General features: G+C 38.6%; 1 protein-coding gene across 10 annotated transcripts in view; it reads right to left on the bottom strand.

Annotated features, from left to right (window-relative positions):
* ADGRG2 (adhesion G protein-coupled receptor G2) overlaps window positions 1-12,826 on the bottom strand; it is a 130,087-nt gene that overhangs the window by 25,470 nt on the left and 91,791 nt on the right. For 9 of the 10 annotated variants that reach the window (XM_024988477.2, XM_024988476.2, XM_024988479.2 and 6 more), the window contains 8 exons: window positions 12,045-12,098; window positions 8,780-8,835; window positions 7,661-7,716; window positions 6,757-6,799; window positions 6,255-6,292; window positions 4,551-4,645; window positions 3,943-4,009; window positions 577-968 (listed from right to left, as the gene is read on the bottom strand). In XM_024988477.2, the coding sequence (XP_024844245.1) occupies window positions 577-968; window positions 3,943-4,009; window positions 4,551-4,645; window positions 6,255-6,292; window positions 6,757-6,799; window positions 7,661-7,716; window positions 8,780-8,835; window positions 12,045-12,098 (801 nt within the window). The remainder of the gene's footprint in view (window positions 1-576; window positions 969-3,942; window positions 4,010-4,550; window positions 4,646-6,254; window positions 6,293-6,756; window positions 6,800-7,660; window positions 7,717-8,779; window positions 8,836-12,044; window positions 12,099-12,826) is intronic. The other variant, XM_024988482.2, reaches the window with a different exon arrangement.

The following is a 12,826-nucleotide window of genomic DNA, read 5'->3' as shown; positions in this document are numbered from 1 at the left end:
ATTCACCATTATTCCAAACCTATGTGGTTAGTGTGGTTATTTCCATCTTAAGGTAGACCAGGCTCAGTCAGGAGGAGCTAAAAGGCTTATTCCAAATCCCACCACCTGTGAGGGCCTAGGCAGACCTGCCCTGAGGTCTTCTGAATGGTCTTCCCCTTCTCATGGCTCCTCTGGCTCATCGCCAGCTCTGGCATTCTGTGCCATTTCAAGAACATCAATTTTTTTCTTTTGTTTTGTCTAAATGGAGTTCCTGCTTTTAATGGTTCAAAACTGGTCTCTTCAGAATGTTGAAAACAGTGACCCACCTTTTGCAGGAGAAAGAAACCTGTAAAATAACTCATCTGGATAAAATGAGATCTGTGTTTGCCTCAGAGCTATTTATCTTGGCCAAACAATCAATCTCAACTGTATCTGTGTTCTACGAATGCCCAAAGGAAAGCTCTCAAAATCAAGCAGACATCACAAAAAGAAAGGCTTAATGTGGTCTCATTGCAGACATCATAATTTGGCAGGCAGCTGGGTTTCAGGTGGCTCGAATGACAAAAACATGGGAGCAGTGTGGCTTGTCATATTTACCTGTCTTGTCAGGAGGTATGCCGGTCGTGTTGACGTTCACAGGGGCAGACGTGGTTGGAGAGGGGGCTGACGACTTCCCAGGGGACAGGGTGAGGGGAAGATCAGGTGGAGGCTTAGGGGAAGAGACAGTTCCAGATGGCAGGGGCATATCAATGGCTGGGCTGGAAGTTATGGGAGCTGAAGGCTGGGGAGAAGGTAGTGGAATCACCCCTGTTGGAGAGTGAGGGCTCTGGGTTACAACTGGATGAGCTAGAGGCTCAGCAAAAGAGAAGGCACTAGAGATCTGGGACACAATGGTGGCCGGAGGAGCAACTGGGATGGCATTGCTGGAAGAAGAGAATGGTGGGCCGTGTGGATGACGAGCGAGACACTCAACGGGATCCTGCAGGTCACTAAAGGCAAGAATCAGAGAGATGCATATGAGACACAAACAAGCTACAGAGGCTAAGCTCTTCTCGTGGCAACCATGTGACACCACCAAGGCAACACGGCTCCGTTGTGGACTTGCATTTGCAGATCCTCTGTGTACCTGCCAATGGTCTCCTGCCCCTGCCCACTTCCACCACCTTCTCCCCAGGAGAGGAATTAGCCAGGAGGGATGCTCTTTTTTGAATTCACAGTTCTGCTTCACTTGTTCACTGCTACTCCCTGATTCTACACGTCATCACTTTTCAGTCAGTTGAGAAGAGCATGTACCACTGCCAGGTACTTCTTGGGAAGGGAGCTGTTGAATGCCCTGCAACCAAACTGGTGGTTTCCATATACTAGGAGTCTTTTTAGATTTCACAAAATTTATTCTTAAAAAAAAAATGGAATCACAGGCCCAAACTGTTTCAAACAAACTTAACATTTTTCTAAAATTAGAATCAAATACCAAAATGTAATTTTCTTGTAATATTCAAATCCACACTGACAAAACTGGCTCATCATTTTTAAGACAACTGATTTGACTTAGAAACTAAAGCATACCCATTTCAAAACTATGTGTGTCCATCCATAATAGATACACTAACTCACTAACTCTTGTGTCAACTCAGTATTAACACTGAGCTCAAAGGGGTAAGGAGTAAACTGAAAAGCAGCTCTAAATTAGTCAGTAACAATAAAATGTTCTTCAATTTTTTCTTACACTTTTTACAAAGTACATAATTCTGTTAATTACAATTACAATCTTCTGCATATTGATCAATAGAAAAATATGTAAAAATAATTATTATTGATTTGTACAGTAGAGTTTTTAATTTCAGGAAATTCTCATACTGGTCTTGGTGGTTCACAAATAAGCATTTCCTTTCCAAGAAACTTCAAATTTAGGTCATTCACATGCATTGGTGACACTGGCAAAGGTAAATCACACAGCCATTTTTTGCTTCAACTTACTGAATTTTGTTTCAAGAAAATCTTGAGTTGGAATTAACAATACACAATTTTGTGTGAAATTGATGAGCACAGAAATCTGCCAGAATCAATTTTATACTGCATAGCCTGCCAAAGTACTAACTAGCATACAGTACCTGATGAAGAAATGTTGCTGAATGAAAAAAATGAATCAAGCTGGGGCCAAAGGGGTGGTCCCAGCTTATACATCAGCTACACCCTTAATGTTACTTTAGCCCAGTGGTTCCCAATCTTGGCTGTGCCTGAGAATTACCCAGAGGACCTTTTAAAAATTAGAGATTTCTGTGGCCTTCTCCTCAGTGTCTGATTTAGTTGGTCCTGAGGTGACAGTAAAGTCTCCTCATTGGATCCTGATGCTTTCAGAAATTCCATCTCCCAAGTGGGGTTCAACCCTCCACCTTGATGGGGGTATATTAAGCTTAAAACTCAAGTACTCTTTACCTTTATTACATAAAATGCTACATGTCCTTAACTAAAGTTCTTCAGCTACTCCTAGGTGCCTAATGTTTCAATATATCCCAGAAATTTGGTCCACAAAGGGCAGACAGGCTACACTTAGCCTTTTATTCCCATATGAGAAGTTTCATATTAAAAAATTCATGTCCTTTTTTAAAAAATACAATTTTTATCTGTAGAAAAGTATACAAAATGCTGCAAAGAAAAAAAAAGTAAACAAGAAAATGACCATCCAGCAGGCAGGCCAATCACTGGGAACTCTTGTGAGCATTTTCATTCATTCAATTCCTGGGTTTTTCCATGTATATTTTCATACACTTTTGATCACACCATCCATGACTTTTGGGATCATCTACTATTTTGAAGAATCCATCTCCCTGCTTACCTTCACTGAGGCAGAGGTTAAGGTAGTGATTTGCAACTTCAGTTGCCCATTAGAACCACCAGGAAAGTTTTTTAAAACTCTTAATCCCTAGGCTATGCCCCAGACTCATTTAACCAGAATTACTGAGGGTGGAGACTAGAAATCAAAATTTTGAAACATTTTTAATTTGAACTAATTGTAGGCTTACAGAAACACTGCAAAAATAACACAGAGATTCATACACTCCTCACCCAGCTTCCCCCAATGTTAACATCTAACATCTGTAGTTTAATCCAAATAGCTACCAAACTTTAGCATATGACAAAGGTGACATCTCAGATCACTGAGGAAAGGGTGGACTTTTTAATAAATGGTGCTGGGACCACTGGATAGACATTTGGAAAAGATTAAATTACTCCCATGCCTCCCACCAAATAAGAATAAATTCCAAGTGGATCTAATGTAGACAAAAATCATATAAGTACTAGAAAAACACAAAGATGAATTCCTCTATATCTAGGTGTAGGGAAAGGCTACAAATAATGCCTCTAAATCCACAAGCAATAAAATAAAAGATTGATAAAATTTAGGTACATTTAAAATTTTTATTTGCATAACAAAAACTTCATAAACAAAGTCAGAAGATAACTGACAAACTGGGAGAAAATATTTGCAACGTATACCACAGACAAAGGTCTATTATCCACAATATATACAGTTCTCTTAAAAACTGATTAAATATCTAATGGGAAAAATACATGAACACACAATTCACAGAAATGATACAAAAACGGCCCCAAATATATGAAAGAAATGTCCAAACAGTTTTAATAAGATAAGTACAAATAACATTAAGATACTATTCTTCCTATACCACACTGGAAAAACTTTTAAATATGAGGACACATTCAGGTGGTGAGGCTGGGAAGGCAGAATATTTTTAACACTCCTCAGGTGATTCTAATGTGCAACCAAGATTGCAAATCACTGATTTCAGGCAACAGAAACTTCATACAAAAGAAAATTGCTTTTTTTCCTAAAATTGAAAACCCTTCTTCACCATCAAAATTTCAAAATTCCTTAGCCAGCATGGTGATTAAATTATTATTATTATTATTAGGAAAAGGATTAGCATATTTGCTACATACCACTGCAGTTTCTTTACCTCCTCCAGGGAGGAAGGGCAGGGGGTCCTGGCAGAACAGCAGCACTGTTCTGGAGGAGACAAAAGGAAAAGTATGAAAATGCAAGGTCAAGAACAAGGCAAGGGAGAAGCTCAGATCCTTCAAGTATTATGATGCTCACACTGATGGCATTTTAAAGAACTTAAGTCTGAAACAGATGATAAAATAAATTGGATTCCATTATATTGACAATTATATATAAATAATAAGTGCTTAAAATATTTATTGAATGAATAATATGGGGTTGTATGCAGTATCAATTGCTCTTCAGCAACTCCTAAGAGAAATTCCGAAGTAAATATATCCCAGCAGCAATCGATCGAGCACCCCAAATAGAATTCTCTATCTCAATAGGGTTGTTTTATTCTGATTTCCAAAACAGTATACTGAGACTTTACTGAGAAAGCAGGAAAAAGCACCTTTTAGAGATCCCTAACAACTGCCCAACGACAAAAGACTCAAAACAGAAAGTTGTAACATATGTAAATTTATTCATTATATTTTCGATTTGAAAAAGATTACATCAAAGTCATTTGAAAATGAACACGGCCATAAAGATAGCGACAACTTACCCATGGGTCGAATCTTTACTGTTTGGAAAGCAACCATCACAGCACATATGTTCATTGTCTTATTCAATTTTATGGTGAATGTACAATTTACTGTGCTGTAAAGAGAAATATATATAACCAGAGCATTACTCAACTGGAAACCTACCTACATATTTGTAGCTCTTTTTCAAACAGTGGGGAAAGGGGACACTGACACTGTTAACTTGCAATGTCACCCCAATAAGCTTGTAAACACCCACCTACCATGGGTGGAACTTTACCCCAAAGATTTCCTATGACAGAGCATTTAGAGAGGTTTACATTCACAGAGAATGCAAACCAGAGACCCTCTGACCATACACAGCTGCTGATTCGTTTTGCCTACCTGCATAATGAACATGTGGGGGTGGAAACCTGGTTACGAAGACAAGTATCCTGACACCTACAGTCTGAGCGGTGGCGGCTTGCCTGGTTTCTGGAGGCCAATGGGTTTTCAACATGAGAGCCCTTTGACATCCCAGCCTAGACAAATATCAAGGTCTCTTAAATCCAAAACCACTCTGGCAGTTCCATTTAGGTCATCAGATAACTAGGAATTTAAGACATTCTGTTTCTTTTTTCACTTTTGTCTTGGTTTTAGTTCAGTTCAGTCACTCAGTTGTGTCTGACTCTTTGCGACCCCATGAACTGCAGCATGCCGAACAAAATATTAATGTTGCAAATAATGAGAAGTGAAATAACTAAATACATATGGTGGGTAGGGATCCAATCTACAGCTTCATGGGAAACTTGTCATTATTTGTACCAGTGAATCATTAGATGAGCAGAAACTGTTATTTTCTAGGACTTTTACTAGAATGGAATGCTCAAGATTCAGGTGGTCAGACTACTGACCTAAAAGCTGTTCTTGTTGGCTTATGCAGCTAGGACAGCCAGTGAACAACATTTCAAATGATGTGCAACCTCAAATAGCTGTCAGGCAATCTGTGATTCAACCTTGCACGAACTTTTTAATTTCTTATTCTTTCCGATCTTTTCCTTCCTCCTCTCTCCTTTCCCCAAGCTCCATAATTTTTTCAAAATTGAAATGAGTGTCTCTTTTTTTAAATATATATTTTTATTTATTTATGTGGCTGTGCTGAGTCTTAGTTGTGGCATTCAGAATCTTCGATCTTCATTGTGGCACGTGGGATCTTTAGCGGCAGCATGCAAACTCTTGGCTGCGGCACGTCGGATCTATTAGTTCTGACTAATTAGATTCCCAGGGATCTAATAGTTCCCTGACCAGGGATTGAACCCAGGCCCCCTGCATTGGGAACACATAGACTTAGCTATTGGACCACCAGGGAAGTCCCTCACCAAGCTCCATATTATGTTCCTTCTTCTCTGTGTGGCCTTCACCCTGACTAGACCACTGGGAGCCATTTGTTGGTCCTATTGGTGGCCTGTGGGGCTAAGGGCAGTGATGAGCCTCAGCTTCATAGAACCAGAGGTAAATGGTTCAACACCTCCCACACCCCTCTGAGCTTCATAAAGAAATGAGAAGATGGATATCACTGTGATATGTGTTTGGAAAAATAAAAAATTATATATCCAAACTATCACTAATGTGTATTTATTCTAGAGGAATACCTTTGAATTTGTACCCTAAGACTCCTCATACTTTATTTCTCATGAGTAGAGAAATAATGATCTTTAATAAAAAAGGTATGAAAAATGACTGACCTTTGGGACTCTGCTGCATCACACTCTGTAAAATAAGTCTGAAACAAAAGAAAAAATGTATTAATGTTAGTTTGATAATTGAAAATATCAGGCAAGATGACCCAGGATTTATCACAGCATCACAGAATCTTAGAACGACAACAACTCCTAGGAATGATCTAATTCTCATTCCTACCAGATTAATGACATATGATCAAAGCTATTCAGGCTCTACTTGGATACCTCTAGTGTCAGGAAACTCTCTACCACACAAGGGAGCACATTCTCCTGAAGCCCCGGTTTAAGAAACTTGGTTTTACTTAAAGGAAAATCTATCCCTGTGTAACATCCATCCATTGAGCCTAGTTTTGATTTTTGGAGCAATATAACTTGCCCATTCATTCTTTTACACAGCAGATTTGGGGGTAATTTGAAGACCTATCTCCTCAGGAATACAGAACTCCAGGCTCTCCCCCAAATAATAACAATAATTATAAACAAGTACAGGATGTACTATGATTACCTCACTTAAGGTTTCCAGAGTTTTGTTGAGTTCTGATTGTCTGCTAATAAAATGAGAAATTGACATGAAGGCGATCATTGATGATGTTAAGTTCAAAACAAGTTAGAATTTTAGCAATTACATGAAGCATATGGTATTTATTGCTTGCAGTGTTCACTTTGAAGAAATACTGGGTACAGTACGAGATTCCTATGTGGGTAAAATTAATTAATATGACAAGGGAAACAAACCAGAAAGACGCTGTATTGGTTCCAGCCAATGGCAAGATATAAATTATGGTTAAACAATCTTATTACTTATTAGGCTACTGCAACTCCCAGGCAGCTGCCTCTGGCAAAGGGCCAGAGGAAGTGCTGGCCCAAGGCAAAACTTCTGAGACTGGCTAGTCACTCACCCTGGGGGCCCTCTGTCTCTGATTTTTCCTCCTTCTCTCCAACTGACACCCTCCTCCACCCTCCAGCACTCTCCAGCCATGGTCCCCACACTCCACAACCTCAGACCGCCCTGCCACTTTACTTTTTACTCCATAAATGCCCCAAGTTGCTGGCCTTTGGAGAGGTAGATCTGAGACTTGTTCTCCTCATGTGGCTACGTTAGGAAAAAGCCCTCTCTTTGCTGTAAGTCTTGGCTTCTCAGTTTTTTAGCTTGTTGCACAGTGGGCAAAACGAAATCTGGTTTAGTGAAGATCTTACATAATTCAGTAGCATCAAAGAGAACATCCTCATGGGGATATTAGTTGATAACAGGTTACTATGGTTAGTTTGTGAAGAACTCAAGGACCAATTCTTCATATCTCTGGGTCTGTCTCTATCCTATTCTTGGTTTCCAAAAGTAAAGATAGCTCAACAAGTATCTTTCCAGAGTTGATGTCTTAGGTTTTAAATCAAACTGCAAGATTACTCACTTCAATTCCCTTAGAGACAGGATTCCAGTTACCGTGCCATTAGCCATAACTTGATTCTGTTAGAAGCACAACATCGTTAAGAATATAGCAATCATTGTTTTGTTTTATAACACTTTCTAACAAGAAGTTGTTCTTTAGTTTTGTTGGGCACCTAAAGACCTACACCCCAAAGACTGTGATTCCTAACTACATGGAATATTGTCTAGCAAAAGAGTGAATACATATTGGCTGAGTCAGTCTTTGTTTTTATGTTTTCTTTAAAAAATATTCTGAATCAGCAAGTCTGACGTGCTAATTTCTATCTTTTGTTATTTCAAGAATTCCCCCCAAAAGAATACTATTAAAGCTCTCTGTGTGAATGTAAAAAGGGATACTTGGTAACAACCATCACTGCATTTCTAGCACCTAGCTCATTGCCTGGCACATAGTAGGTGCTCAGGAAATATTCATGGAATTAACAAACCATATTTGGCTGGGATCTTCTGAACCAATCTGGGCTTCTGAACCAGGTGGTTCAGATGGTAATGAATCTTCCTGCAGTGTAGGAGACACAGGTTCAATCCCTGGGTGGGGAAGATCTCTTGGAGAGGAAATGGCAGTCCACTCCAGTATTCTTGCCTGAGAAGTTCCATGGACAGAGGATCCTGGGGGGCTACCCTTCATGGGATCCCACAGAGTCAGACAGGACTGAGTGACTAATACTTTCACTTTTCACTTTCTGAACCAATCTAGGTTATGGGAAGGCTGATACTACTTGTCTGAGTCCCAGATGGGAGTGAACAGGATCAGATTGAGACTATTTTTAGAATCAAGGTATTTCCTATTGCTAGGAGTTTCTAATATAATTTAAAATTCTGACTGGCAATAGAACTATATCATATAAACACTCATATTCAGCAGCAAACCCAGTGAAAACTAAAACATAATTTTTAACAAAACTCCATGATTATCATGAAATCAAGCTCTCTTGACAAAGCTAGTGTTTCAACAACACATACTTTATTTAAATTTGGTCATAAAAGTAAATATGCAAAATATTATAAATAATTTGAACCTTAAATCTTTGAATATCTGAGAATTCAATTTTTAAATTGCAATTAAAAAATCTTTAAAACCTACCTGGGTAATATTGCTTTCTTCGTCATATTGAAACATGATCTCACCTCTAAAAAAGGCTAAAAATAAAATTTCAAAAAGAAATCTGAGACTTGCATCCTTAAGAGTTTGAGGATTAATATGACACAGGAAAAGATCATCATATTACTTTATAACGAAGTCTTTGTTATTCACATTTACTCTCTTTTCTGTCAGAAAGTTATTCAATGATTACCAATCAGTACAATTTTCAGAAAATATCAACTCTACATTTTATGTGGCAATGCAGAAAAAGAAAAAGCTTATCTGCTTGTCAAGAAATTTTATCCCTACCTGTTTCTCATCAAGACTGTTTTCTGTCAAGATGTTAACTAGGGGAACTGTGGCTCTAATGCTGAAAATCTTTTTAAGCTGTTATAGTTGCAGTTATAGGACACAGGGAAGGGAGAGAAAAAGTATTTCTCAGCAGTTAAGCTACCTTATGGAAGTCTATTTATTCCTTGCCATTTGCAGTTTTTGTTGTTGTTTTAAAATGCAGTTACCAAATGCACTGTCTTTTCTAGGAACACAGTTGAGATTTTGCTTTGAAACCTGAATAGAATGCAGAGCAAATCCTTTCTTCAGTTGAACAACTTGTGACTTTCATCCCAGAAAAGCCAGAAAACTCTGTTTTGTAAACACCTGCTTTGAGAAATACTGAACTCAATTTCAGAACTCAAAGCATTTCCTGCAGGGTATACTCAGAGGGGCTTTGGCTCCATGTGGAAACTAATAAAACAGAGACTCCTTAACAGAAGTACACTGTGTGCACTTCATAATCTAGAGACAAAAAACTGGCCTCCTGAGCAGAAAGGCAAGGATATCGTATAAACTAGAGCAGGGCTCAACCAACTTTTCTGTAAGAGATCAGAAAATAAATATTTGAAGTTTTTGTGGGCTATATGTTCTCTGTTCAAACTATACAACTTTGTGGTTATAGTGTAAGAGCAGCCAGTCAGTATATAAATGAATGGCATGGCTGGGTTCCAACGAAACTTTATTTACAAAAACATGTGACAGGCTATTATTTGAACTATGTGCAGTAGTTTGCCAACTCCTGAGCTAGAGGGTGGAAGGCCTCCCAATCTCATCTTTCATTGCACTCCAAAATACAACTGATTCCCATAGCCAAGGACCCAGCAGTCCACTTCCACTTAAAATGGCTGACAATGCCATTAGACCAGCGAACATGATTTACCTTTTCCAGCCACCTTTCTACTGAGAACCCCAAATTCTGCATATTGATACTGAAATTTAAATCAATACTCTACATAATTATTAAAAGCAAAGATAATCAGTTGCTGTTGTTTAGTTGCTCAGTTGTGTCTGACTTTTGTGACCCCCATGGACTGCAGCCCACCAGACTCCTCTGTCCACGGGATTTCCCAGGCAAGAATACTGGAGCAAGTTGCCATTTCCTTCTTCAGGGGATCTTCCTGACCCAGGGATCAAACTCACATCTCCTGCATTGGCAGGCTGATTCTTCACCACTGAGCCACCAGGGAAGCCCAAAGATAATTTATAAATGCATAGAACTGCTTGTCCATTTTTGCTAAAATCTTAGCTTTTAAAAACTTATTTAGCAACTATATGTGTGCTGACACACAATTTTTCTCCCTTGCCTCTCCATTCTCCAAGTTCATCCTTCGGTCTCATTGAGCACATGTTCAGTTTCATGAATGTGCTGGGCATACAATGGTAGCAGAGCAGCCAGGAAGCCACTACCTTTTGACCCTCAGCCTGACTCTACCTGGTCAGATCCCAGTTTTCTCACCAGCCTCCATTTCCCTTAATAAATCCAGATTGGAATCTGTAAGAAGTGAAGGTTTCTGGCAGGATATTGTGGAATTTCTGGTGCCAAAAGAGTTGCTCCCCTGAAAAGGTTGTTTTCACCAGACACTAAAACAAATGGTCAATTCAGTAGCTTAACTGGGGAAAACATTACTCCAACTAGCTTCCCGGCATCTGTTATTCAAGATGACCAGGATTTTTTTTTTTTAACTAAATGTTCAACTTTGAAACAGTTATCAAACATCATGTAGACATAACATTAAGCTAGACATTAGTCACCAGTCCAAAACATAAATGAAGCATGAAAATAATGAAATTATGGAGTATCCAGTGAAGAGAGGGGTACAAGGGGCGGGAGGTGAGGAGAGAAGAGAGTTACACAATATATGGAAGTGAAATGTATCCAAAACGTTCTTTTTTCTTTAATCAAAGTCAGCTAATATTTTCCTGCTATATTCAACTTGGAGAATACTACTAGCAGAAAGCTCACGTAAGTAAACTTTACATTCACACAAATAGAAAGTGTTTGTGGAACATTTTTTCAATGGAAAGTTTGCTTGTTTTCTCAACTGTCCAACCTTAACGTATGTTACTTGAAATTGTTTCCTATGTTTTTCAAACAAAGTATTAAACTGTTAAAAGGAACAGAATAAAATGAAAGTATTCCCATAATTATTGGCTTTTTTATATCATTGGAGCCACACTAAAACTTTTAACATTATAAAATACTCTGTTACCTTCCTCTTCTCTCTTCCCGTGATCCAGTTCTGACCTGTCACACCATGTTTTTCTGTTTTTCACATCTGCTTTCATTGATTTTAATAAGGAAGGGAGGCCAGAGAGCCAAACCAACGTGAGAAAAGTGGTTGCTTCACTCCTTCTGGCCCATGGCAGAAGGGAAAATATTCCCATTTCAAAAATAGCATGTTCTCAAGAGGTTTCCATTTTAATTTTTAAAAACAGTGGACAGTCTTAGTGATGGCAAAATACACTATGGGCACTCCTGCAATTAGCGTCCAATTAAACGAGGTGTATGTGAGATTTTCAACATTCTAGTAAAGCAGTTTGTTTTATTTTTAGCAAAAGACAACATCCTGTTTCTAAGTTATAATACTGAAGGTCCTATAGAAAAGCTTGAGGACTTTATATACAAGAAATGGCTTTCAATAATTAAATCCATTATTAATTATGTTCATGAATTAACTCTAAGGATATTAGCTATGGTGAAAAATATTTGCTGCAGAGTTTCATGTTCTCATATTAAAGGAGTTAACCCATTATCTCACTTTCAATCATATCTAAAATTTGCTTTGGTTTTCATTTGAGACTCTGGGTAGCCAGGTGTGATGAAAAGAGATAAATCAGAGGGTCCCACATCATATACTTAACAGCTGGAAAACAAACCGTTTCTCTGTGGAGCTAATTTATTTGGTCATGTGTAATGTACACAAGAACTAACCTGAGTTATTGCAAATAGATGACAAATTGCAGATATTTCTCTGGGGTTTGACACCTGCAAAGAAAACACAACCCAGCGGGTTAAACATGTTAACACCTGCACTTAAATACAACATTAAGAGAATTCACAAATTCAGGCATTGAACATGTACCCAAAATACTATATGTTGGATATAACTGGCTATGATTAACTCCACAAAAACTAAAGGAATGAGTTTTCATTTCTTAGTAGTTAAGCTATGGAAGTGGACTCACACCATTCTTTAGTGTGTCAGTATCCGATCCCCTACTCCTCCCGAAAATTTCTTTGTCCCATTCCCAATTAATCCCTTTTCTGCCCAATAAAGAAGGAACAGCATGAATACAACTGAGTATAGAGACTTTAAATGAAGTAGCCCTTCCTTACTCATAGATCCTCTTTCCTTTCCTGAGAGTCCATGAACACTCTAATGCTGGTCTTAGCTCCTTATGTAAACATATGTATTAAATAACATCAATGTGTAATATCTTTTCACAGGGGCAAAACCTGTAAAAGTCAAAAAATATTGGCTGAACATCTCCCACCTTCTATAGGCTTTGGGACGTTCCAGATACAGACCCTGCCCTCAAGGAGCTTACAATCTAGTGAGGGATACTGGCCAGTAAATAAAAAGCGATAAGTTCAGCTGCTCAGTCGTGTTTGCCTCTTTGCAACCCCATGGACTGCAGCACACCAGGCCTCCCTGTCCATCACCAATTCTTGGAGCTTGCTCAAACTCATGTCCATCAAGTCAGTGATGCCAT

The sequence above is a fragment of the Bos taurus genome, chromosome X (genome assembly GCF_002263795.3).
Source record: "Bos taurus isolate L1 Dominette 01449 registration number 42190680 breed Hereford chromosome X, ARS-UCD2.0, whole genome shotgun sequence".
In the NCBI taxonomy this organism is placed as follows: Eukaryota; Metazoa; Chordata; class Mammalia; order Artiodactyla; family Bovidae; genus Bos; species Bos taurus.
Note: the sequence above shows the minus strand (reverse complement) of the source record. Positions and strands in the feature narration are given on the sequence as shown.